The sequence below is a fragment of the Carex rostrata genome, chromosome 8 (assembly GCF_964058835.1).
Source record: "Carex rostrata chromosome 8, lpCarRost1.2, whole genome shotgun sequence".
NCBI lineage: Eukaryota > Viridiplantae > Streptophyta > Magnoliopsida > Poales > Cyperaceae > Carex > Carex rostrata.
The window spans coordinates 14,082,919-14,099,615 of NC_135925.1; the positions used below are offsets into that span (position 1 = coordinate 14,082,919).

General features: G+C 36.1%; 1 protein-coding gene across 1 annotated transcript; it reads right to left on the minus strand.

Annotated features, from left to right (window-relative positions):
• Positions 1–13,968: 13,968 nt before the first annotated feature.
• LOC144557932 (proteasome subunit beta type-3) lies at positions 13,969–16,473 on the minus strand. Its single transcript, XM_078306601.1, has 7 exons — positions 16,355–16,473; positions 16,067–16,248; positions 15,851–15,958; positions 15,259–15,348; positions 14,926–15,010; positions 14,376–14,470; positions 13,969–14,198 (listed from the first exon to the last, which is right to left on the minus strand). The coding sequence occupies exons 1-7, from the start codon at positions 16,358–16,360 to the stop codon at positions 14,150–14,152; spliced, it is 615 nt and encodes a 204-aa protein (XP_078162727.1). The 5' UTR covers positions 16,361–16,473; the 3' UTR covers positions 13,969–14,149.
• Positions 16,474–16,697: the final 224 nt, after the last annotated feature.

The following is a 16,697-nucleotide window of genomic DNA, read 5'->3' on the forward strand; positions in this document are numbered from 1 at the left end:
CCCGTCCCACCGGATGGGTCCAATTGACCCGTCCCGGTTAATCTGATTAGCGTTAACCATAATCACAGAAAAAAAAAAAAAATTCCCGGACGGGTTTACACAGCCCGTCCCGTCCCGAAAAAAAAAAAAAAATTCCCAGGCCGGGTTTACACAGCCCGTCCCGTCCCGAAAAAAAAAAAAAAAAATTTGGTGGACGGGTTCTCTTAACCCGTCCCCCACTTATTTACTTTCCTTCCGCTGTCTCTCGTTGTCTCCGCTCCGCAGCAAAAAAAACTTTCGCTCTCTGTCTCTCGTTGTCTCCGCTCCGCAGCGCAAAAAAAATCTGGAAGGCGGAAGAAAGCTTAAGAAGGGGACGGACTAACGCAACCCGTCCGGATCTGTAAATTTTCGCCTCAGCCATCCATCATTTCAGATTATTTCAGGTTTGTTTTAAATATAATTAAATTAAATTACTGTAAAAATGTATTAATTTGTAGTAATTTTTAATTTGATTTGTTATCAAACTATTGATTATAGTGAATTTAATTAATTTGTTAATTGTATTTTAAAAGAATTGATTAGGAGTATTCAAACGGTTCGATTTTGGACTGAACTGAATTAGTTCGGTTATTTCGGTTTGAACCAATTTTCCTATCACTAAGTTAGATTTAAAAAAAAACAAAGAAAAAACAAGCTACATAACACACCTAAACCCACCCGCAATAGAAAAAATGAAAAATAGGAATCACTTAAACCCCTTAAATTACAGTCAGGTATTTGCTCCTCTTTTACTTAATTGGTTGTTCTTGTGACTTAACCATGAAATCATGATCATCATTAAAATACCGGAACTCATATGCACAAAATTTTGGCTGGTAAAGGATAACCCTAATTAAATTTTCAGTAATATTGATAGAGAATGTGCTGCAGTGCTTGGTTCCTTTTGTTGTTTGGTTGTTTTGTCTTGAGACAAATTGAGAAATAATCATGTTTCAACAGTATAAAATGGTAACTAACCAAAACAAAATTAGTTAAAATCAGAAATTCCAACAGATATAATAAAATACCAAATATTCGTAAAACTACTCCAAGGAAAATCTTTCAATGTCACTAGATCAGACTTATGGATATTAACTGACCTTGATAAACTAAGACGAACTAATTAGTTGAATATTAAGTTGGAGCAAGAAAATTCTATGAATTGTCTAGAGGAATCGAAAAAGTTAAGAGCATTCTACACTAACATCAATGAACTCTTTCAGCATGGCTTGGTAAAATTGAAGTACAGGAATGCTATGCTAATTCGGGTCGGTTCGGTTCTATTTTTAAAACTGAATGATAACTTTGGTTTGCCAAGTTCAGTTCGGTTTCAACTGAACCGAACCGATGAACACCCCTAGTATTGATAGCATTATTTTAGTTATTCTTGAGATTAACTACCTACTCTCAATCAGTAGTTGCAATTTATTAGATATAAATAATTCATAGGATTATTTGGACAATATTCTAGCCTAAAGTTCATAGTTCATTAATTTTAGATTTTTTGGTAATACAAGTAATTTAGGTAATGTAGGTACTTATTTTCCTAATCTATTCTGAAAATGAATTGAATTAATTAGATTTCATTTTATTAGTTTGGTAAGTGTATTTTGCAAGAAGTGATAAATTAGATAATTTATTCATCTCGTATTTTATTTATTTATCAATTTATTTATTCTTGTGAGTTTTAGAGTTCATAGGTAATTGCTTAATTTAGTAATTTATTTAATAATATTAGTGGTTAGTAAATTTAGATTGTTATTAAATTTTTTTAAAATATCATGCATGCAGAATGTCAAGTAGTCGTGATCCGGGTGGCCCTTCACATGCTGCATCTGCACATGATGATTTTGGTTTTGAATCGGCATGGTCAGCAAATAATTTTAGCAATTTATTATGGATGCCGCATGACCAACATAAGGTCTCACGAATCCATGATGATGTAAGTTACTACATGAATCATATAATTTTATTTTTTTTATAGAATGATATAACTATTTGAATTACAATATTTTACTTTAATTAAATTGTATAACATTGACAGGATTACAAAGATGTAGGAGTGGACCCTCGAGGTATCTGGACTGGGATTAAGTACAACGACCTTTGCAAACCATTCTTACTTAGACTCGGTTTGTATCAGGTTTCTCAAATGGCTCACATAAAAATTGATCCAGCACTCCTCGCTGGTCTCGTGGAGCGATGGAGACCAGAGACTCACAGTTTTCATCTTCCCGTGGGAGAGATGACAATTACGCTGCAGGATGTTTCTTGTCTCTGGGCGCTGCCGATCGTAGGGTTACCGGTGACAGGTGCTTCAGACCGTACTTGGTCTATCTTAGTGGATCAACTTCTTGGAAATGGGACCGCAAGTGCGGTGCTTAAAAAGAAAAAGAGATCGGGGCCAAACGACACGCAAGAGGTTCGAGCGACTTCTAGGTATGCTATAAGTTTGAAGGAGTTGCGTATTCGATTTGCTGCAATGCCAAATACGAACTCGGATGAGCCGACAGAGGAGCAGATATGCCAGTACACAAGGGCGTATGTACTCGATTTGTTCGGGTCTATGTTTTTTGCTGATTCGTCGGGAGATTCGGTTCCGGCAATGTATTTGCAATTTCTACAAGATCTTGATTCCCCGGAACAGTACAACTGGGGTGGGGCTGTTCTAGCTTATCTCTACAGAAGTCTTTGTGTTGCGGTTCAGCGTAAAACAAAGCTTATGTTCGGGCCAAATGTGCTTCTACAACATTGGTGTTGGTCTCGTTTACCGACCGGCCGTCCTCGTCCCTTAAATGGTTGGAGTCCAAATTGGGCCAATCCAAATGAGCAAGAGTGTCCAGCATTCGGAGATAAGTGGTGTTGTCTCCATGATTATTGCCAAGGTTGTCACACCCCAAATCCAGAGGGTCTGACAGCCTGTCGCGTGTATTCATCAAGGGTCACATATACACGCAAGGAAGTGGATCTTTTATATGCATTACCAATATCCTCATTTGCTGCATCCATAAAATAAACCTGAAAATAATCGGGGAGAGGGGGTGAGAATAAATTCTCAGTGCGAAATTTGCCACAGTTTAGATTATTGGACTTGCAATCAGACTCTATATTCAACAATGAAACCCAAACAATAATAGTGCAAACAGATATATATAATCATAAATAACAGAATACCAATGCTCGATAACAGTTTATCAACCTGAAACACAGTTCACGGAATTTCCAATACGGATTTCAAAACACACCATATATTTTGGCTTAACTCATTTCCTATGACTGGTAGCAACCACAGATGTTCTTTCGAGCTGAACCGTTATCAAACTCACATCTGTAGGGTTACAGGCGCCTACAGATGGCCAACCAAGCTGGACCCTTTATCTGACACCCATCTGTAGCTGTTTTGGCTTAACCATTTCCTAAGGTCCGGTTACAAGTCACCAATACAGGTCAACTTGACAAATGCAATCACACGGAATCAAAGTTACCTATACAGGTCAACTTTGCTAAATCTCGAGCAAATATATCAAAGCCACACATACAGGTCAGCCTCGCAAAATCATCACAGGTCAACGCATAAGTCAGCAGCGTCACCTCATCCAGCCACCTAAACAGGTCGGTCTGGCAAATTCGAACAGGTCAACGCATAAGTCAGCAGCGTCACCTTATCTAGCCACCTAAACAGGTCGGTCTGGCAAATTCTAACAGGTCAACGCATAAGTCAGCAGCGTCACCTTATCCAGCCACCTAAACAGGTCGGCCTGGCAAATTCTAACAGGTCAAACGCATAAGTCAGCAGCGTCACCCTATCCAGCCACCTAAACAGGTCGGCCTGGAAAATTCATAAACACAGGTCAACGGATAGGTCACCGTTACCTTATCCAGCCACCTAAACAGGTCGGCCTGGCAGTTTCATTCACAACAAGAACAATTAATAGAACTAATCAAATAATAACCATACCAACATGCCAATTAATCTTAACCTAACAATTCAATCATTCTCATTTATGCAAGAATCAATATGCAGCATGAATTCCAAAATATGCAACAATTAATCATTCAACATGACAAACGAATAAACAGTTTAATTCCTGAAAATAAAGTATCAAACAAGTCCAAGAATCCCGCACCTGATTACGACGAGCGTACCGCTTAATTAAGGTTCAGGCGTCTCGAATTGCCTCGCGAAATCTTGCTCGACCGAGCCTACACCCATATTATACGTATACTTAGTTTAATTCGGTTACATTATCAAAAATTAAATTTCAAAAGCCGTCTTTTAATTTGTCAATTCTTTTATACCTTTCGGCTCATTTATAATCATTTTAATTCAAGTCCAATTTACTAAGGCCCAAAACAATCAACCATTTCAATTTAATTCAAGTATAGCCCAACAGCAAAGTCACGGCTATCATTCCATATAAATTCACATCTTTTTCATATTGGTCCTTAATCAATATAATTTCACACAATGGTGTCTACTTTGCAATTCAACCTTTTTTATTCCTCTTTATTACTTAACACTTATACAATCTCACATTCATACATACATATGGCCATAACAAGCTATTTCAAAACCTATTTACCAACAATTCAATTTAAGGCCTCTTTTCAATTATTTCAATTCACATATGGCCGGCCACCATTTCAAACAAATAATTTCTTACATTTTAGCCCCTTTAATTTATACAAATCACTTCCTACAATTATGCTACGATATCAATTAAATCTGACCGAGTCGAAAAAATCAACAATTCGAACTCGATAATTAGTCAATTCAAGTGCTACGGTCTTTAATCGACTCATCAAGGCCCAAATCAAGAATTTAGAAACGAATTTTAGAAATTACCGAAAGAGGGAATGTCGAAAGAAAGTGGCCGGTTCCGAGGGTTTCGCCGTGCCTTGTGGCCACCACAATTGAATCAACCACCACAGATTTAGCGTCTCCAAACACCACATTAGCACCAAGAGACACCCGATTAGCACCCGCAAGCAACAACGAAAACCCCCAAATTCTAGGTTTTCGGATCCTCACTAAATCAGGGGCAAAAGGCGAAAAACAGAGAGGGATCAATCGAGAGAGGAGGTCCAGGGTCAGTGAGCAAGGGCGCGGGTTAGGGTTTTGACGGGTGGGGAAGAGAGGCGGGAAAAGAGAGAGAGAGGGGGGCGGTGCTGGTGGGGCTCACGGTGAGAGAAAGAGGAGAGAGTGGGGGTGGCGGGCTGGTGGGCGGCTCGCCGGCGACGGAGGAGGGGAGGGGGCGGAGCCCCTCTGGTTTTGGCGTAACAGAGAGGGAAGGGGCTGGGGGGGGGGGCTGGGGCTCACGGACAGGGAGGGAGAAGAGAGAAAGAGAGGGAGAGGGGTGTATTAAATGGGGCTGCTTCAAGATCCGTGCTGGATGGAATCCAATGGTCCAAATAATTCAGAATATAAACATTGTTTCTTTTAATTGGTTTTAAAGTCTATTTCTTTTATAAATTCAAATCGAAAGTTCATAAATTTTTGTAACTATATTCGCACATAAAATTCGTATATTTATTTCTCAATTTAAGATTCAAATAATTTGATTTCCTTTTATATAATTATGTATATTCAATTAATTATCTAAAAGTTCTAAATGAACGAGCTTTATAAATTCTATATTTTATTTGTACGAATATTTTCGTATAATTATATTTTTATTTGGAATTCAATTACTTATTTATTCACACGAATCTAATTAAATAAATTTCTTTCTTTTTTTTTTCCTAAAAATTCAAAAGAATTGTAACGGACTTTCTAAGTTTCTAATTTACCGAATAATTATAATTTTATTCCTAGTGCTATGATCGGCGTAAAAGCGCAACGCAAGTTTCGGTACGCTTGGGGGCGTACCTTTTAAAACCGCGGTTACACCTTCCGATTAGGGTTGCAAGTGTACAACCCTATCGAGGAGTATAATCGGGTATCGATCCACAGGGACGGTTCCCTTATCTAGATATTTACTTATCTCGACTAAAGACTAGAAGTGAGAAAAATGGATTTTGGTGTTTAATTTTCCTAAGGAATCAACTCAAGCAATCACACAATGATATAGAATAGTAAATGTGCAAGAAAAGGTATAAACTGTGTTTTGATTTGGGATAAAAGGTGTTTCAAGGGTTTCAGACTTCATCTCTGATTTGCCTCTAGTGGTACGGCCCTTACCAAGTTGGTACGGCCAGGCCGCACCAACCTGGTATGACCAAGCCGTATGGGGCTTGGTACGGGTAGGCCGCACCACTCTTGTAAGGGCCGTACTGGTTTACCAGAACAGAGCTTACAAGTTCGAGTTGATGCATTTCTTGCTGGTACCTCGTATTAAACTCTTGATAAAGATTCAATTGACCATACCTAAGGTTCCTAAACCTCAACTCTCGTTTGTTGGTTCAAGATCTAAGTTTTGGATTCAATTCTTCACCTTCTAGGGTTTCTAAACCTCAACTCTCGTGTTTTGGTCCAGATCCTCTAGTTGATTGATTGGAGATCTAAGGTAACCTCTAATCTGTCGATTAGAGGAGAATTCAACCTTTCGGCTTCAATTCGATCAAGTCTACCTAAAGGGATTGGTTTGGTTGAGAGAAGGCAATGGTCACATGACCTTGTTAGGGTTGATCTACCACTATAGGCACACCACATGCAATCACAGCAACACAAAGCAATCAAGACAAGCAAATTCACAATCAAATCAATCACAAGAGTTCATACAAGATCCAAATCAAGAAAAGCAACACAAATCAAGAAAATCCATCTACAAACCCTAGAAACGAAAGTCTACTACTCACAAGTCATGGATCTGTCTAGATATACAAGAAAAGAGATAGAGAAAGTCATGAAAGAACTAGATTGAAGATCGGGAATGGAGAAGGTGTAGATCCGTCGATTCTCGCCTCTTCCTCTTCCTTGATCTTCTCTTCTTGCTCCTTTGCTCTCTTTCTCTCTTTCACTGAGCTCTCAATCTGGAATGAAGTGGAATCCTCGAAAATGGAGAGATCCCTCGCTTTAAATAGCCTCTGCCAAGATTTGAATTCTGTCAGGCGGCACCTATGTACGGCCCGTACCAATTTGGTACGGCCAGGCCGTACAAGGTGGGAAGAAGGCTGAAACGGCTAAGTCTGGTAAGGGCCGTACCAAGTCTGGTAAGGGCCGTACCAAGTCTGGTAAGGGCCGTACCAAGTCTGGTAAGGGTAGGCCGTACCAAGTCTGGTAAGGGCCGTACCAAGCCTGGTAAGGGTCGTACCAGGGAGTCCAAAAATGCCGTTTCTTCGTGTATTTTGCTCCAATCCTGCAGAAAACAAACAAACTCTCAGCAGTACCAAATTCTAAGGATATATCAATGAAATGCACATGATTTTGACAATTTAGAACGTGAATTTGGTACGAAATCAAGTCAAATATAGGCTAAATATGCGAGGTATCATGCTATATTTTATTTTATTTCTAAATCTCTAAATTTTATTATACATAATTTCATACATTATTTATATTACGAAATTTTAGTTTTGTTTTAGTCGGTCAGAAAATTTCTGAACGATCGTTAATTTAATTAAACTTTTTATTTAAGCCAAATATTCGATTTAGAAATTTAATCATGTTTTAAAATTTCGGAATGTAACAAAGGTCACAATCGGAGTGGAGTTAGTTACTTCCGCAACGAACTGCAGAAGCTCGAAGATTACATGGTAAATTGGGAGCCCTACAACGCATTGTTAAATCAGATACCGTGTCAGCTGCCATCACGAGTTAATGACGAAAGGGGTGTATGGCTAGCTCGTGTGCCACTTGTGCACTTTTGGATAATTGAGCATTATTATCCAGATCGTGTGATGAGGCAATTTGGGTATGCACAGCCGCTCCCGCCACCACTGCCGCTCCCCGAGGATGAGGTACGCCGGTTACATAAATTTGTTCACAGTTCCAATGTGGGCATAGTAAATTGGTCTATTGTGCACCAGAATTATGTAAATGAGGCATCTAATCCAGGAGACCACTTGGTTGTTCCAACCGGGTATTGGAGTCATTACGACATATTGGCATATCGAAGTTGGTTCCAGGAAAATGGCATGTTCAATATCTTCTTAGGAAAGCGGTGCATAGAGGGTCTTGATGATCCCATTCCAGAATACAGAGATGAGATTGGCGAAGTAGGGTACATTCCCGGTGCCCCGAAATCGACACGTGATGTAAGTTTTATAAGTTAAAAATATTAATGAGATGTTATTATTCTTTCAATGGATTTATCACTTTTTTATTTTGTAGACATTACGAGGGGTGAAGATAATATCAGCAGCTCTGGGATTGACGAAATTGAGGGCACTCAAGAAAATTGGAAATTTTTTTCTGAAAGCAAGTTGTGGCCTTCTCAGAGACAACGGTATGGATGCTAAATTGCAAAGTATGTTGAGGGCGGCCGATCTTCCAGACAATATCGATGACAGCTCAGATGGTGATAATCCAGAACACATCCCTGACTTGCCACAAGATATAGATCCCAACTATCATGAGAGATGGATAAAAACAAATGATGGGTTAAATGAATATCTTACAAGCTTTCAAACCGAACCTAGTCATGTTGAACTGGTAAGTATAAAAAAGAATACTTTCTGTTGGATCTCCTGTGGGTTCGTGCACAACTCCGAATTTTGTTCCTGGATTGTCTTTTTTAATTGCTTCCAACAATGGAGTGAGAAGGTCGTAAGATTTTTCCCAACTACCGAATAGTTGTGCGATTGCCAGCTCTCGACCACGCCACAACTTGTTATATTTGGGTATGATTCCCTTGTATTTTTTACGAACTAGCCCTTTAACGCTTTTAATGGTTAAAGCAACATTCTCCCTAATATCTTCTCGTATAACATCGGCGACCATTTTTGCAGTTAATTGTGCATGATCGGTACGAGAAGCATCGGCATGGCATGTATGCGGTCCTGAAATTGTTCTAATTTCCCACTTAGATGAAAATAATCCAGACTTAGCATACAAACACCACGCACACCTGGTGTCCTTGTAATTGACTACCATGCTAGTTCTATTGCTCCCCGTAATTTTTACTTCAATATTCTTTTTGATGTGATAACTATTTATTTTCAATTGCATAGCCTCTTTTGAAGAGAATTCATTACCTACAGCGAGTGTATCATGAACATGTTTCGGCCTACTGAAGAAGTTGACATCTGCGGGTTGAAATGCTGAGGTGTCATTGAAGCTTGCCACAGGGTGACTTACACCACGGTCACTTATGGGAAAATGTTCAGCCTGAACGCGTGGTGTTTGGTGTGATTGTGTCGAGGTATCATCCCGGACATCCCCTTCTGAATCAGCTTCATTATCCCAGTCGGCGTCATCCTCACATGAGTCAGCGTCCTCTTCATCATCACTTTGAGGCACATCATCAAAATCAGTATTAGGATCAGCTGCCTCCGGTGGATCGATCCATGGGCTATTCTGATTATTGTATTCTGTCTGAACAGACGGTGACGACTCGTTCAGATTGGGATAAGGATGCAGATAAAGGTCTCGCCTCGGTGTTTGTTGTGTCGGATAGGGTTCAAAGAAACTGGGATCCGCATAGTTACCACTATATTGGGTATGTCGAGGGTCTTGCGTCGGTGTTTGTTGTGTCTGATAGGGTTCGAAGAAACTGGGACCCGCATAGTTATCACTATAATGGGTCTGTCGAGGTTCTGGATTTGTTTCCGGCACCATACTATTAACGAATAACTGCGGTTGTATTTCACCGATGATTGGAACCAACTCAATGTATAAATCGAGAAAAGTATACTGGGTTTGGGCACGCATACTTTGGATATAAATACCTCTCCAACTCTGATCGCACACGATTTCAATTTTCTCATAATAACGTCGGGCTGTTGTACCAACATTAACCCGTGCATGTGCTTTTAGGTTATACTCATTCTCAGAATATCCAAGTTGGCGATAAATTTCACCTTTCACATCATACCAACCGTATTCATCAGTCACACTCAATGAGAATCGAGGACTAATACTAAACTCTACTCCTTTACGACCGTGTCGTATTTCACCACCAAAATAAATTCTCAGCATCAACATGATTAATTATTTTTATAAATTAACCTGCACAATAATGAATAAATTACATGTTATTATTATTACATTAATAAAAACTAATATTAATTAAATTATTTTACAAAAATTACTGAATGGCATAGCAGAAAATAATAAAATCATTTAATTAAACAAATATAAAGTTCAATAATTACGTAAAAACAAATTAAATTTCATAACATTTTAGTAATACCTTACCAAATTTACCTATTGAAATATATTCATAACTAATATTAATTAAATAGAAATTACATATTATTAACCTACACAATAATGAATAAATTACATATTATTATTATTACATTAATAAAAACTAATATTAATTAAATTATTTTATAAAAATTACTGAATAATATAGCATAAAATATAATTAAAGAATTACTTTTTTGAAATTTAATTTCGCTATTAACAACAACAACTTCTTTCTATCTGCTGCTATTTGAGTGATGTCTTCGTCTGAACGTCTTGCCTTCTGTTTGAGTAGAAATGAAACATTTTCTCTCCGTCTGAACGTCTTGCAGAGTGGAAATGAATTCAAAGCGTGTCTGGAGGGTATAAAACAAGCCGTCCGAGTTTTTTTTTTTTTTTTTTAAATTCGGGACGGGTTGTGTAGTCCCGTCCGTTTTTTTTTTTTTTTTTTTAAATCGGGACGGGTTTTGTAGTCCCGTCCGCCTTTTTTTTTTTTTTTTTAGAGAATTTAATTAGGGATAACGATGATTAACCGGGACGGGTTGTATAATCCCGTCCGGTGGGACGGGTTGTATAATCCCGTCCGGTGGAACGGGTCCTCACAACCCGTTCTACTTAGTTTTGGAAAATATTCAAAAGCAATGTTCTTTTTAAATATTTTTTTATTTTATTTCTATTAATAAAAAATTCGGGACGCATTTATGCACAAGTAGTCGCTGCACATAAAGAACCATCACCGTTGTCCAATGATCTAACGATCCAGTTCGCTTGCAGTTCTCCAGTTTGGATGCCAGGCAGCATGTAGAATTGTAGACAGTAGACACCTTCATGTGCGGGAGTGTATCCTCAGAACTCTAAGAGTGTGATCAAAACCGGATCAATTATAAAAATTCGGACTAATTTAAAATTTTACGGGTAGATTAAACTTACATTTTACCAAGTGTAATGGAAGCATAGATTAAAATAAATAAAATAATATTAATCATAAATAAATAACTACTTTCAATATAATAATGAAAATAATTTTGATAATATAATACGAATAGGATAATAGTTCAAAATGATAACACTCTAATAAATAATGATAATGATAATAATGCACTAATATAATAAAAATAATGATAATTGCAATAGCTATATATAAGATAAAAAATAACAATAATTGTGATATCTCCATCTCCATTCTATTATTAAGCACGTTGTGTGTCCGATCCGCCAACGGCTACGATTGAAAGATGAAACTTTGAATTTGATCTCAGCCCTCCAATTACATAATTTGTCTTCTTTTGATTAAATGCATCTATTTTATGTATAAAAGTCTAAATTTAGTTAAAAACATACTCACCACATGTGCTGTCACACAATATGTTACAATTAAAATTAAACAAATTCTAAAATGTAGCGATATATTTATTCATTTCCTTATTTCTTTGTTTCTATATTTCTCCTCTTCAATTGAAAAGACTCCACCTTCTATTTTCTTATTTCTTTGTTTCCTTACTTTTTTTTTTATTTCTATACGGATCATAATGAAAATTATTTTTTTTTATTTCCTTATTTATTTATTTTTTGTTTCTATACATATTGGTGTGGGCAATTTAAAGTATATTTTCAATATATAATATATCAATGTGTGTGTGTGTGTTCTAAATTAGAAACAAAGAAGAAGAAGAATACAAAATTGGAACGTGTGTGTAAGTATATATTTCTCTTATAATATGTGTGTATATCTTTATTCTATTATTAAGCACGTTGGGTGTCCGATCTGCCAACGGCTACGATTGAGAGATGAAACTTCGGATTTGATTTCAGCTCTCCAATTACATATTTTGTCTTCTTTTGATTAAATGCATATGTTTTATGTATAGAAGTCTAAATTTAGTTAAAAACATACTCACCACATATGCTGCCACACGATACGTTACAATTAAAATTGAATAAATTCTGAAATTTAGCGATATATTTATCTGTTTCCTTTTTTTTGTTTCCATATTTCTCCTCTTCAATTGAGAAGACTCCACCTTCCATTTTCTTATTTATTGTTTCCTTCTTCATTTTTATACGAATCACAATAGAAATTATTTTTTTTATTTCCTTATTTTTTTTTATTTCCTTATTTCTCTTTCTTTGTTTCTATACATATTGGTGTGGGCAATTTAGAATATATTTCCCATATAAAATATATCAATGTGTGTGTGTGTGTGTTCTAAATTGAAAACAAAGAATAATATAAATTGGAATGTGTGTGTGAATATATATTTTTCTTATAATATGTGTGTGTGTGTATATATCCTATACATACACACGAACACGATAACACTTTTTATTTATGTTTTTTTATATCATATTATATGTTGATATTGAATTGTTGTATGATATTTGATATTAGATTCGAATCGAGCTATTATTTGATATCATTGGTACTTAAAAATAAAAAATCATCACATCATCAAATTGTTATCAGAGATCACGATTAAAGTTAATTAAAAATACAGAATCATATAAATTTTCTATATGTGTTTTAATTTTTAGATAATTATTATTTTCATTGATATATATTAATTTCTTTTAATATGTCTCCGTTGCAATGCACAGGTATGATACTAGTATATATCCTATACATACACATGATAACACTTTTTATTTATGTTTTTTTATATCATATTATATGTCGATATTGAATTGTTGTATGATATTTGATATTAGATTCGAATCGAGCTATTATTTGATATTATTGGTACTTAAAAATAAAGAATCATCACATCATCAAATTGTTATTAGAGATCACAATTAAAGTTAATTAAAAATACAAAATCATATAAATTTTCTATTAACATGTGTCTTAATTTTTAAATAATTATTATTTTCATTGATATATTTGTTTCTTATAATATATCCCCGTTGCAATGCACGGGTATGATACTAGTAATATAATAAGAGTGAGGCTATTGTACTTTGCAATGCGCATATGGATCCAACCGTCCGGACTATGAATTAATATTTTTGTTTTTAAAGTTCAAAAGTCAATTTGAACTGTTCAACATAATTATTCAAAATAAAGTCCAAATTTCACATTTAAAAAAAATTTAATAGAAAATCACCTATTTTAAAGATTCTAAACATTTCAAAAATAGTGATTTTCTACCAACCTAAAAAAATTATAAAAGATGTAGAATATTATCAGCAAGTACATTTTCATATGGTGTTCATGTTGAGTGAATCGAATCAATGTCCATAGCACAGACCTGATATGTGAACTACAAAGTACCATACCTCACTCATATAATAAAATAATATTAAATACTAATAACTGTAATAGCTAAATAATGTAATATAATATAAAACAACATTAATTGCTATTCCAAACACCACTAATCAGTTATTCGACCTATTTGCTAGTACCATTATGAATCTTTAATTTGTGTTCGACAACAATGTCAAACGAGCCCCAAATTTAAAAGTTCACTTGCAATCTTAAGAGGCAAACTCTAGTTATAACCTAAACCCAGTACTATAGCACAGTGGGACATCAACAGAGAATACAGGTACAATCACAGATGTGTCCCAAGTTACAAAATGTCTTGACAGCCACAGAAAAGAGGCTACGTACAAAACAGAAAACATTAGATGTTTAGAACCAACACAGGAAAATTCAACATAAATTTAGCTAAAATGCACAAAACATTAGAACCAATGATAAAAATAGATGAATCCACGAGGACAGAAGACACAAACATCCTAAACTAATGTATAGTTGTCTGAGACTACAACTTAGGAGGGTAACAAATAACTTGACCAAACATAAGCAAGCATTAAAACATGTAGATGTCCAAATGTAAGATTCTAATCCATCCTCCCTTTCAGAAGCTTCTCTTGCACTTCGGTCGGCGTACTACAATAACAAAAAACAAAAATGAGTTATGAAAAACAAGAAATTTCTTATATGTCCCTAAAATTGGCAAAATATCATACATGCCCTACAAAACAACCAAAAATATCCCCGCCAGTTTGAAGTTTTCAAGAAGGTAAAAATACAAAAAATGAAGACCAAAATAGTAAAGTGACATACACAATAAGAACATAGCCACCCCAACCACTCAAGCAGTCACGGTCGATTGATGACAACAGAGCTTGTGATACTGTCTCAAATAATTCCTCAGGTTCCTAAAAGAGATATTATTAGAATGATATGATGCGCTATGGAATGTCGATGATTTAATTTCAATGGTCAACAATTCAAGTATTTGCTACAATTTTCCTATCCATCGCTATTTAAGTATTCAATAAAGTACATCTTGCACATTTGGAATTTTATGCACTTCTGAGGAAAGGGAGATATCTGGCAATTATGCTCATGACCACCTAATAACAGTACAAACAAGTACCGCTGTGCACAAATATCCTAAAATATACAACCAGACCACATAGATTGTCTAGTTGTGCTTCTAATTAAACCACTCAACCTCAACTCATGACATTAACTGCTAATTTAGCCTAAATTAACTCTCAAATATAGCACCTCAATACCAAACAGCCCATAATCAATTATAAAAGGCACGGATAAAGACACTGTTTATAACTAATAGGTCAGAACATAATACAAGGAATGAATTTCTAACCATGTCAGGCTTATACATCGATTCACAGGCACCATATAGAGACTCTGAAGCAGTACCAGAAACAACAAAGTCTTTTGCTAGCTCCCTACACAAAATATTTAGTTAACAATAATGACATAACAATTTTCATTTATTTGCAAATTTTTACCTTTAGGGATAGCAATTAAACCCAGAGCTACTTTTGGTGGAAAATTAACATATGCAACTCTACCGTCCTTTTTGCAAGGATAAAAAAAAGACGAAATTGCCTCTACCTTTGATTAAATCTATAGTACTATGAATGGCAGCTGCTAGTAAATAGTTTAAGCAAAAATATAGATAAACATTACATACTTGGCACCGAGGCAATCCATAGTGCATATGAATGGCTCATCATTGTCTCCTAATCCAGCAATTACAGGTTGACAAAAGTAAGGCCCAAATCTACAATTTATAATATTAAATTTACAAATTAAGAGTCAGTTAAACAAAAGGCATGCAAAGAAAAACTTCATACTACCCCTTTCGGGCAGTACCTGCATCACAAAGTAGGGGTTCAGCTAATTGCAGTTAACAAGCTCCAAATCAAGCCATAACTTAATCCAAATTTATCTCATATATTCCTCAACTAAGTGTTTATCCCAAAAAATAGGACAATAATACTCAATTAACACTCACTGTCAGTTTACAGTTGAGCACAAAAGAGCATAAAAAAACTTACAAAATAAATAAACAGATAAAACTGGAAAGCTGAAACTCAGACAGGTACTGACACAAAACCAGACTGGTACAGTTGCCACATACATGGTTTATGTAGTTCTCAACTAAATTAGATAAAACTTAAAAGCATTTATAAAACCTTCTTTTTAAGAGTAGTTATTTAATTAGATATGATGAAATTGAAAATACGATTCCAAAATGAGTACCAAAGAATGAACAAGTGAACCTTTTCTCATAAAGCAAAGCTGAAACCAGACTTGCAAAGGTCTGAGGCTTCATGTCCCTCTCCTCCCTTAGCTGGTAAAGTTTGTGCCTAAACACGAGCTTTTGATGCCTGAAAAAACAATAAAGATAAAAAATAAAAATAAAAACATTAAAACTAGCCTCAGAAAAACCAGCATTCAATTCGAATTGAAATTGAGAAAAGGAGAAAAAAAATTACATTGTCTGGGCATCAGTTGCGAGGCCAGATAGACCGATATACAAGCGATCGTGGATCTTAAAAATCCTTTGGAAATCAGTAGCAACGGTCTGAAGCTGGACGCCTAGGCGTCGATCGCTTGCAATAGCGAAACAATTCTTTCCCACCATGGCCACCAAGGCGCTTCCATTGTACTCGAAGATCTAGCATGAAATATCAGAAAATTGAGAGTAAGAAGAACGATTTGGTGTTTTAAGAGACTTAGGGTTAGGGTTAGGATTTTGAATGGAGGAGGCATGGTAAACTTACCGACATAGTCGCGAGAGAGTGGAGCTGATGCGGGGGAGATGAGAGAGCTAAAGAGAGAGAGGGGGCAGGGGGCTTATACCGCAGCGACGGTGTATTACTTTCTTCTTGTCCAAGCAGGGGAAGAGAATCCGAAACCGGTTTGCCACGGGTGCGAAAAATGACATGCGGATCCAATAAGAAACGCACTATGTGGGGCCCCATTTCCCAGAATTAATATCACCTGCCCTGAGGCTGAGGTAACATAAATTTTGACTCAAATATTCCGTTCCTTCAGACTCAGAGATATAGATTCCCACTATTAAGGATTAAGGAATATCGTATTAGGTAACCCAAAATTTGAGTT

Coding starts and splice junctions, on each gene's coding strand:
- LOC144557932 (XM_078306601.1), bottom strand. Junction 15,349..15,850: donor GCTTTGCTTTATGAGAAAAG/GTTCACTTGTTC, acceptor TATAAATTGTAG/ATTTGGGCCTTACTTTTGTC. Junction 14,471..14,925: donor CGATGTATAAGCCTGACATG/GTTAGAAATTCA, acceptor TATCTCTTTTAG/GAACCTGAGGAATTATTTGA.